The 11,153-nt window shown below is 41.0% G+C and overlaps 1 protein-coding gene across 6 annotated transcripts in view; it reads left to right on the plus strand.

The window, feature by feature from the left end:
- Nucleotides 1-11,153, plus strand: part of SEC61A2 (SEC61 translocon subunit alpha 2) — a 34,771-nt gene that overhangs the window by 21,018 nt on the left and 2,600 nt on the right. For all 6 annotated transcript variants that reach the window (XM_047865684.1, XM_047865689.1, XM_047865685.1 and 3 more), the window contains 3 exons: nt 183-380; nt 2,424-2,615; nt 9,867-9,943. In XM_047865684.1, the coding sequence (XP_047721640.1) occupies nt 183-380; nt 2,424-2,615; nt 9,867-9,943 (467 nt within the window). The remainder of the gene's footprint in view (nt 1-182; nt 381-2,423; nt 2,616-9,866; nt 9,944-11,153) is intronic.

The raw sequence follows: 11,153 nt of genomic DNA on the forward strand, positions 1-11,153 counted from the left end.
CAAGGTGCAAAATGTTTGTGGTTACCGCCTAGAACAGGATTTCCGTTTCTGTGTGCCCTGTGGAAGGAAAACATTAGCACGGCCTTTTCATACTCCCCACTGTGGTGGTCCCGTCTGGCGTCTGTATGTTCTTTATTTGATGTGTACAGTTACTCTTACTTCCTCTTCCTTTCATTTTTTAGGGATTTCGTGTTGACTTGCCCATCAAGTCGGCCCGGTATCGAGGACAGTACAGTAGCTATCCCATCAAGCTCTTCTACACCTCGAACATTCCCATTATTCTCCAGTCGGCCTTAGTGTCAAACCTGTATGTTATTTCCCAGATGCTGTCTGTTCGATTTAGTGGCAACTTTTTGGTAAATTTACTAGGACAGTGGGCTGTGAGTATTTTCTTATTTATTCTAAGCATTTAAATTTATTGTAATTTGCATTTCATGGTTGTATTTTTAGTCGAAAGAGATGAGCCAAAATTGAAACAGTTGCTGTAGCATTTTCACATTCACTGACCTGTAGCAGAATTTGTCATTTATTTGGAAGGAGTGATGAGTGTTGCAAAACTAAGATTGGCCAGGTTCTTTGTGTTAATTTACTGTCTAGGAAGTATTTTCACATCTCCCTGGAGGGACCTCAAGGTTAAAATCACAGCTGCTCTCATGAAAGCGGTTTTCTGTTTTGTTAACTTACTCTGCTGTTATCTAGAATGTTTTTTAAGGAAGCTATTTGCTGACTGTATGTGGGGTACTGAGATCTCCTGTTTCACCCCCATTTTTCACAGCCTGAGTGGCAATAAACTAGTTGTGATGAACTGGGCTGGAGATAGGCACGTGATTATTGGCCTGAGGAGAGAACAGAGTTACTAGAAATAGAATCCAGCACTCTCTGACTTCCCATTTTAGATCCTGTCAGCATAGCTTTTTCTAAGGAGGCCCAGCCATGTCGTTGTTACTGGAGTGCGAGTTCTTGTCGGATTGAATTTTGAGTGATTTAAATTCTGTCATATGACCATGGAGTACTTTTCCCCCTTACAACTATAGAATTGAAGGAGACTCTGAGCCTTTATTCTTTTACAGAACATGTAACTGTGGAATTAGTATTTCACCAACTACCTTATTTCTGAAATGTGCTCATTCTACGCATTTATCTTAATATGCTAGCTTTTCCATTGTAAGTTATAGTGACATATCTTTCTGCTTCTAATGGTCATTTAAAAAAAAATTTTTTTTTTTAATGTTTATTTATTTTTTAGACAGAGAGAGACAGAGCATGAACGGGGGAGGGTCAGAGAGAGAGAGGGAGACACAGAATCCGAAACAGGCTCCAGGCTCCGAGCTGTCAGCACAGAGCCTGACGCGGGGCTTGAACTCACGAACCGCGAGATCATGACCTGAGCCGAAGCCGGACGCTTAAGCGACTGCGCCACCCAGGCGCCCCTCATTTTTTTTTAAATTTAAAGTTTAACAGGGCAAGACAGCAACTCTTGAGTGTTAGTTGAAGGAAATAGGATTCTCTTTATCTATAGTACTCTTTTTCCATTTATGTAACAGAAATGTGATTACCTGTGATGAGGGAAGATGTGGTCCCTCCCCTTGCAAGCTAATAGTCCAGCAATAATTATGACTATGGTAATTTCATAGCAATAAATGCATTGAGTGGTTGTATACAGACTGTGTTGTGGTCTAACGAAGATTCTTTTTAATGAGATAATTACTGGGAAATTGAATTTGTCTATAAACAGTGCTTTTGATTGGGGATTAGTGATTCTAGGGGCACAGTAAAGAAATCATTTTGAAACGTATATTCAGGAAGCAGACATTTTAATCATTGTGGCCAGAAATTGCTTTCTACCCCATATACCCCAGAACATACGCTGTACCTAGTTCTGTTACTATAAAAATTCTTAAATGTTTGGATAAATACCCTCACAAATATTTACTAAAAGACTATTTCTTAAAATATGCAAAACATACAAAGTTTAGGCAGCGAGTTGTTTGTTGTCTGTCAGTATTTCAGTTAATTGTATTCTTCATGGAATGCTATGAAGTGAAAGAATATGTTGCATGGTCTTGTATACTGCAGAAAGTTTCAGATTCTAAATGTAATCAGAGGTTGCCTGTAAATGGAACCATTTTAGGAAGAGAAGGAGGATTTTTTTTGTAGATGTATTATAATATTGGTTTTTAGAAGATCACTCTTCTGTTAATAATATATTCACAGTGTCTTTTATGTAAAAGATGCTCACTATATAATTTTGAAGGAGTGAAAATATCAGACACAGAAGTAAGTCTTCAAGTTACATGGGATCATTAGCTGTAGGTGCTTTGAGTTTACAACATTGTCATAATTGTTGAGGAGTTTGAAAAGTCATAAAAATGTATATTGACCAGTTGGGTTGACCATTTGCCCTTATTGTTCTTGTCCTGTAGGATGTCAGTGGGGGAGGACCTGCTCGTTCTTACCCAGTGGGAGGCCTTTGTTACTATCTTTCTCCTCCCGAGTCCATGGGCGCCATATTTGAGGATCCTGTCCATGTGGTTGTTTACATCATCTTCATGTTGGGATCATGTGCATTCTTTTCTAAGACGTGGATAGAGGTGTCTGGTTCCTCAGCCAAAGATGTAGGTATTTGTTTTATATGAAAATAAACATTTTTACTTTTTAGCTGTCAAAAAATGGTAATTGGAACTCTCTTAATTACTTTTGTAATTTAAACTTTAAGTCATATGTTCGTAATGAGGTAATGTCACCCGTTGGGGATTAAAAACCGGTATCTGAAAGTGGAAAAATTTTTAGAGTTTTACAATGGTTTGTGACCCTCCAAAGCTTAACCCTACCCAACAAATTCTTATTCCTTAGTATTTAATTTCTGTTCAGGGAGGTGATAACGTAAAAAAGATTGAGAAACCATGATTTAGTATGTGGGTACTAGGTGGTTCCACAGCAGTGAGCCTCAGGTGTAATGGTAATGGTAAGGCCGCACCTGCTTCAGGGTTCTTGTATTTATTGATGTGTGGAAAGCACTTCCCACAGAACCTTGGATGTAGTAAACAGTGAAATATTTAGAGTTTGATTAAAAAAATTTTTTTTAATGTTTATTTTTTGTTTTTTGTTTTTTTAAAATTTTTTTAATGTGAAATTTATTGTCAAATTGGTTTCCATACAACACCCAGTACTTATCCCAAAAGGTGCCCTCCTCAATACCCATTACCCACCCTCCCCTCCCTCCTACCCCCTCCCCCCCGCTCCCACGCCCCCCTCCCCCCCCCCCATCAACCCTCAGTTTGTTCTCAGTTTTTAAGAGTCTCTTATGCTTTGGCTCTCTCCCTCTCTAACCTCTTTTTTTTTTTTTTTTTCCTTCCCCTCCCCCATAGACTTCTGTTAAGTTTCTCAGGATCCACATAAGAGTGAAAACATATGGTATCTGTCTTTCTCTGTATGACTTATTTCACTTAGCGTAACACTCTCCAGTTCCATCCACGTTGCTACAATGGGCAGATTTCATTCTTTCTCACTGCCAAGTAGTACTCCATTGTATATATAAACCACATTTTCTGTATCCATTTGTCAGTTGATGGACGTTTAGGCTCTTTCCATAATTTGGCTATTGTTAAAAGTTCTGCTATAAACATTGGGGTACAAGTGCTCCTATCCATCAGCACTCCTGTATCCCTTGGGTAAATTCCTAGCAGTGCTATTGCTCGGTCATAGGGTAGATCTATTTTTAATTTTTTGAGGAAACTCCACACTGTTTTCCAGAGTGGCTGCACCAGTTTGCATTCCCACCAACAGTGCAAGAGGATTCCCGTTTCTCCACATCCTCGCTAGCATCTATAGTCTCCTGATTTGTTCATTTTGGCCACTCTGACTGGCGTGAGGTGATATCTGAGTGTGGTTTTGATTTATATTTCCCTGATGAGGAGTGACGTTGAGCATCTTTTCATGTGCCTGTTGGCCATCCAGATGTCTTCTTTAGAGAAGTGTCTATTCATGTGTTCTGCCCATTTCTTCACTGGATTATTTGTTTTTCGGGTGTGGAGTTTGGTGAGCTCTTTATAGATTTTGGATAGTAGCCCTTTGTCCGATATGTCATTTGCAAATATCTTTTCCCATTCCGTTGGTTGCCTTTTAGTTTTGTTGATTGTTTCCTTTGCTGTGCAGAAGCGTTTTATCTTAATGAGGTCCCAGTAGTTCATTTTTGCTTTTAATTCCCTTGCCCTTGGGGATGTGTTAAGTAAGAAATTGCTGCGGCTGAGGTCAGAGAGGTCTTTTCCTGCTTTCTCCTTTAGGGTTTTGATGGTTTCCTGTCTCACATTCAGGTCCTTTATCCATTTTGAGTTTGTTTTTGTGAATGGTGTAAGAAAGTGGTCTAGTTTCATCCTTCTGCATGTTGCTGTCCAGTTCTCCCAGCACCATTTGTTAAAGAGACTGTCTTTTTTCCACTGGATATTCTTTCCTGCTTTGTCAAAGGTTAGTTGGCCATACGTTTGTGGGTCTAGTTCTGGGGTTTCTATTCTATTCCATTGGTCTATGTGTCTGTTTTTGTGCCAATACCATGCTGTCTTGATGATTACAGCTTTGTAGTAGAGGCTAAAGTCTGGGATTGTGATGCCTCCCGTTTTGGTCTTCTTCAAAATTACTTTGGCTATTTGGGGCCTTTTGTGGTTCCGTATGAATTTTAGGATTGCTTGTTCTAGCTTTGAGAGGAATGCTGGTGCAGTTTTGATTGGGATTGCATTGAATGTGTAGATAGCTTTGGGTAGTGTTGACATTTTAACAATGTTTATTCTTCCAATCCATGAGCACGGAATGTTTTTCCATTTCTTTATATCGTCTTCAATTTCCTTCATAAGCTTTCTATAGTTTTCAGCATACAGATCTTTTTAGGTTTATTCCTAGGTATTTTATGCTTCTTGGTGCAATTGTGAATGGGATGTTTCTTTATTTGTCTTTCTGTTGCTTCATTATTAGTGTATAAGAATGCAACTGATTTCTGTGCATTGATTTTGTATCCTGCGACTTTGCTGAATTCATGTATCAGTTCTAGCAGACTTTTTGTGGAGTCTTTTGGATTTTCCACGTAGAGTATCATGTCATCTGCAAAAAGTGAAAGCTTAACTTCATCTTTGCCAGTTTTGATGCCTTTGATTTCCTTTTGTTGTCTGATTGCTGATGCTAGAACTTCAAACACTGTGTTAAACAACAGCAGTGAGAATGGACATCCCTGTCATGTTCCTGATCTCAGGGGGAAAGCTCTCAGTTTTTCCCCATTGAGGATGATATTAGCTGTCGGCTTTTCATAAATGCCTTTTTAAAAAAAAATTTTTTTTTTTAACATTTATTTATTTTTGAGACAGAGACAGAGCATGAACGGGGGAGGGTCAGAGAGAGGGAGACACAGAATCTGAAACAGGCTCCAGGCTCTGAGCTGTCAGCACAGAGCCCGACACGGGGCTCGAACTCACGGACCGTGAGATCATGACCTGAGCCGAAGTCGGACGCTTAACCGACTGAGCCACCCAGGTGCCCCGATAAATGGCTTTTACAATGTTTAAGTATGTTCCTTCTATCCCGACTTTCTCGAGGGTTTTTATTAAGAAAGGATGCTGAATTTTATTAAAGGATGCCTTTTCTGCATCAGTTGACAGGATCATATGGTTCTTTTATTTTTTTTTCAACGTTTATTTATTTTTGGGACAGAGAGAGACAGAGCATGAACGGGGTAGGGTCAGAGAGAGAGGGAGACACAGAATCGGAAACAGGCTCCAGGCTCTGAGCCATCAGCCCAGAGCCTAACACGGGGCTCGAACTCACGGACCGCAAGATCGTGACCTGGCTGAAGTCAGACGCTTAACCGACTGCGCCACCCAGGCGCCCCATCTTTTATTAATGTGATATATCACATTGATTGATTTGCAAATGTTGAACCAGCCTTGCAGCCCAGGAATGAATCCCACTTGATCATGGTGAATAATTGTTTTCGTAAGCTGTTGAATTCAATTTGCTAGTATCTTATTGAGAATTTTTGCATCCATATTCATCAGGGATATTGGCCTGTAGTTCTCTTTTTTTACTGGGTCTCTGTCTGGTTTAGGAATCAAAGTCATGCTGGCTTCATAGAAGGAATCTGGAAGTTTTCCTTCCCTTTCTATTTTTTAGAATAGCTTGAGAAGGATAGGTATTATTTCTGCTTTAAATGTTTGGTAGAATTCCTCTGGGAAGCCATCTGGTCCTGGAATCTTAATTGTTGGGAGATTTTTGATAACTGAATCAATATCTTCGTTGGTTATGGGTCTGTTCAAGCTTTCTGTTTCTTCCTGTTTGAGTTTTGGGAGTGTGTGGGTATTTAGGAATTTGTCCATTTCTTTCAGGTTGTCCAGTTTGTTGGCATATAATTTTTCATAGTATTCCCTGATAATTGCTTGTATTTCTGAGTGATTGGTTGTAATAATTCCATTTTCATTCATGATTTTATCTATTTGGGTCATCTCCTTTTTCTTTTTGAGAAGCCTGGCTAGAGGTTTATCAATTTTATTTTTTGAAAAAAACAACTCTTGGTTTCATTGATCTGCTCTACAGTTTTTTTAGATTTTATATTGTTTATTTCTGCCCTGATCTTTATTATTTCTCTTCTTCTGCTGGGTTTGGGGTGTCTTTGCTGTTCTTCTCTATTTCCTTTAGGTGTGCTGTTAGATTTTGTATTTGGGATTTTTCTTGTTTCTTGAGATAGGCCTGGATTGCAATGTATTTTCCTCTCAGGACTGCCTTCGCTGCATCCCAAAGCATTTGGATTGTTGTATTTTCATTTTCATTTGTTTCCACATATTTCTTAATTTCTTCTCTAATTGCCTGGTTGATCCATTCATTCTTTAGTAGGGTGTTCTTTAACCTCCATGCTTTTGGAGGTTTTCCAGACTTTTTCCTGTGGTTGATTTCAAGCTTCATAACATTGTGGTCTGAAAGTGTGCATGGTATGATCTCAATTCTTGTATACTTATGAAGGGCTGTTTTGTGACCCAGTATGTGATCTATCTTGGAGAATGTTCCATGTGCACTCGACAAGAAGTATATTCTGTTGCTTTGCAATGCAGAGTTCTAAATGTATCTGTCAAGTCCATCTGATCCAATGTATCATTTAGGGCCCTTGTTTCTTTATTGACCATGTGTCTAGATGATCTATCCATTGTTGTAAGTGGAGTATTAAAGTCCCCTGCAATTACCACATTCTTATCAATAAGGTTGCTTATGTTTGTAATTGTTTTATGTATTTGGGGGCTCCCGTATTCAGTGCATAGACATTTATAATTGTTAGCTCTTCCTGATGGATAGACCCTGTAATTATTATATAATGCCCTTCTTCATCTCCTGTTACAGCCTTTAATTTAAAGTCTAGTTTGTCTGATAAGGCTACTCCAGCTTTCTTTTGACTTCCAGTAGCATGATAGATAGTTCTCCATCCCCTCACTTTCAATCTGAAGGTGTCCTTAGGTCTAAAATGAGTCTCTTGTAGACAGCAAATAGATGGGTCTTGTTTTTTTATCCATTCTGATACCCTATGTCTTTTGGTTGGAGCATTTAGTCCATTTACATTCAGTGTTATTATAGAAAGATACGAGTTTAGAGTTATTGTGATGTCTGTAGGTTTCATGCTTGTAGTGATGTCTCTGGTACCTTGTCTCACAGGATCCCCCTTAGGATCTCTTGTAGGGCTGGTTTGGTGGTGATGAATTCCTTCAGTTTTTGTTTGTTTGGGAAAACTTTTCTCTCTCCTTTTATTCTGAATGACAGACTTGCTGGATAAAGGATTCTCGGCTGCATATTTTTCTATTGATCACATTGAAGATTTCCTGCCATTCCTTTCTGGCTTGCCAAGTTTCAGTAGATAGGTCTGCTGTTACCCTTATGTGTCTACCTTTGTATGTTAAGGCCCGTTTATCCCTAGCTGCTTTCAGAATTCTCTCTTTATCCTTATATTTTACCAGTTTCACTGTGATATGTCATGCAGAAGATTGATTCAAGTTATGTCTGAAGAGAGTTCTCTGTGCCTCTTGGATTGCAATCCCTGTTTCCTTCCCCAGATCAGGGAAGTTCTCAGCTATGATTTATTCAAGTACACCTTCAGCCCCTTTCTCTCTTCTTCTAGAATTCCTATGATACAGATATTGTTCCATTTGATTGCATCACTTAGTTCTTTAATTCTCCCCTCAGACTCCTGTATTTTTTTTTATCTCTCTTATTCTCAGCTTCCTCTTTTTCCATAATTTTATCTTCTAATTCACCTATTCTCTCCTCTGCCTCATCAATCTGTGCTATAGCCACCTCTATTTTATTTTGCACCTCATTTATAGCATTTTTTAGTTCCTCATGACTATTTTTTAGTCCCTTGATCTCTGTAGCAATAGATTCTCTTCTGTCCTCTATGCTTTTTTCAAGCCCAGCGAGTAATTTTATGACTATTACTCTAAATTCTTGTTCCGTTATTTTGCTTAAATCGATTTTGATCAATTCGTTAGCTGTCGCTACTTCCTGGAGTTTCTCTTGAGGAGAATTCTTCTGCTTTGTCATTTTGTCCCTGCGGTAGCTGGGCGGGCCGCAGTCAGACCCAATGTCTGCTCTCAGCCCACCACTGGGGCCACAGTCAGACTGATGTGTACCTTATCTTCCCCTCTCCTAGAGGCAGGACTCACTGTGGAGTGGTGTGGCCCCTGTCTGGGCTGCTTGCACACTGCCAGGCTTGTGGAGCTGCTTTGATGGGATCTGGCCAAGGGCATATCAGATGGGGTGGATCCGCAAGGTGCACAGGGGCGGGAGGGGCAAGCTTAGCCAGCTTTGCTGTCAGTGGTCCCCTGCAGGAGAGGCCCTGCAGCACCAGGAGGGAGGCAGGCCCATCGGAGGGATGGATCCACAGAAGCACGATGTTGGGCGTTTGCGCAGTGCCGGGAGTTGGTTCCCTTTGGAATTTTGGGTGGGGGGGTGGGAGAGGGCAATGTCGCTGGCCAGCGCATTTGTTCCACGCTGAGCTGAGCTCTGTCTTCTGGGGCTCAACACCTCTCCCTCCCAGTGTCCTCTCGCCCTCCCGCTTTCCGAGCAGAGCTGTTGACTTACAACATTCCGGATGTTAAGTCCCGCTGGCTGTGAGAACACACTCCGTCTGGCCCCTCCGCTTTTGCAAGCCAGACTCGGGGGCTCTGTCTTGCCGGGCGGGCTGCCCCTCCACCGCCCCGGCTCCCTCCCACCAGTCCGTGTAGCGTGCACTGCTTCTCTGCCCTTCCTACCCTCTTCCGTGGACCTCTTGTCTACGCTTGGCTCCGGAGAGTCCATTCTGCTAGTCCTCTGGCGGTTTTCTGGGTTATTTAGGGAGATGTGGGTGGAATCTAAGTGGTCAACAGGACACGGTGAGCCCAGTGTCCTCCTATGCCACCATCTTCCCAATACGTTCTTTCTAGCATGTGGCCCACTGACTAATGTTTATTTTTGAGAGACCGAGTGTGAGCAGGGGAGGGGCAGAGAGAGAGGGAGACACAGAATCTGAAGCAGGCTCCAGGCTCTGAGCTGTCAGCACAGAGCCCAACGTGGGGTTGGAACCCTTGAACCGAGAGATGACGACCTGAGCCAGTCAGATGCTTAACAGACTGAGCCACCCAGGTGCCCCATGTTTAATTTTTTTTTTAATGTTCGTTTTTGAGAGAGAGTGGGGCAGGGGCAGAGAGGGGGAGACATCCCAAGCAGGCTCTGTGCTGTCAGTGCAGGGGCTCAAACTCGTGAACTATGAGATTATGACCTGAGCGAAAATCAAGAACCGGATGCTTAAGTGACTGAGCAAACCAGGTGCCCCTAGAGTTTGATTTTAAAAGTTGTTTTTCTCTTGGCAGGTTGCTAAACAGCTTAAAGAACAGCAAATGGTTATGAGGGGCCACAGAGATACCTCTATGGTTCATGAGCTCAATAGGTAAGGTCATGAAATTTAACCCTTGATGTGTGTGTACATGTGTGTGTACATACATATGTACCTGGCTTTTCAGTCTTTAATTTATTGTCAAATATTGTCCTGTTTAAATATGAAGCATTTTTCTTCGACTTCACACAGAAGAACCAAAATTTAACACAATACTGAATTGTTCTCCACATCAAAATTGACATCTAAATGATTTAAGTAAAATTGTGTTTCCTTCACTCCTCAGCCCAGTGGTAAAATGTTCTTGATTGGAAGTCCTTGTTGTCTGGCTGCACGTAAAATCACCTGGGAGCTTTTAAAAGGCACTGATATTCAACCTCTAGGAATTAAGATTTATTTGGCCCAAGGTGGATCCCATACGTTCGTTTATTTTTTTACTTTTTTTGAGAGAGAGAGAGAGCACGCATGGGCACGTGCTCGCCAATAGGCTCCACCCTTAGTGCGGAGCCCGACATGGGACTTGATCCCACGAATGTGAGGTCCTGACCTGAGCTGCAACAGAGTCAGAGGTTTATCCGACTGAGCCACCCAGGTGCCCCTTCTTTTCTTTTTTTTGCGTTAGTTTATTTTTTGATAACAGCTTTATTGGGCTGTAATTCACATACTGTGTAATTCACTCATTTGAAGTGTATGGTGTAGTGGTTTTTTTTGTTTTTAGTATATTCAGAGTGTGGAATCATTACAGTGTAATTCTAAAAACACATTTGTCACCAGGGCAGCTGGCTGGCTCAGTTGGAGGAGCATGGGACTCTTGATCTCGGGATCATGAGTTCACGCCCCACATTGGCTATAAAGCTTACTTTTTAAACTTAAAAAAATTTTTTTTTCATCACCAATAAAGAAATTTTGTACCTGTTGGCTATTCCCATTCACTGCACCCTCCCACGCCCCAGCCCACTTTTTACTTTTGATCTCTACAGATTTGCCTATTCTGGACATTTCATATAAGTGGAATTGTGATCTTTTGTAATAGTTTTCATTTAGCATAATGTTTTCAGGATTCATCCATTATTGTGAATAATATTCCATTATATGGGTGTATAGTACCATGTTTTGTTTATCTGTTCATCGGTTGATGGAGATTTTGGTTGCTTCCAGTGTTTTGACTATCATGAATAATGCTGTTCAGAACATACTTGTACATGTTTTGCGTGGACATATGTTTTCCTTCTTGTAGGAGTGGGATCGTTGGGTCCTAACAATT

This window comes from Prionailurus viverrinus, chromosome B4 (genome assembly GCF_022837055.1).
Source record: "Prionailurus viverrinus isolate Anna chromosome B4, UM_Priviv_1.0, whole genome shotgun sequence".
NCBI classification, from domain to species: domain Eukaryota; kingdom Metazoa; phylum Chordata; class Mammalia; order Carnivora; family Felidae; genus Prionailurus; species Prionailurus viverrinus.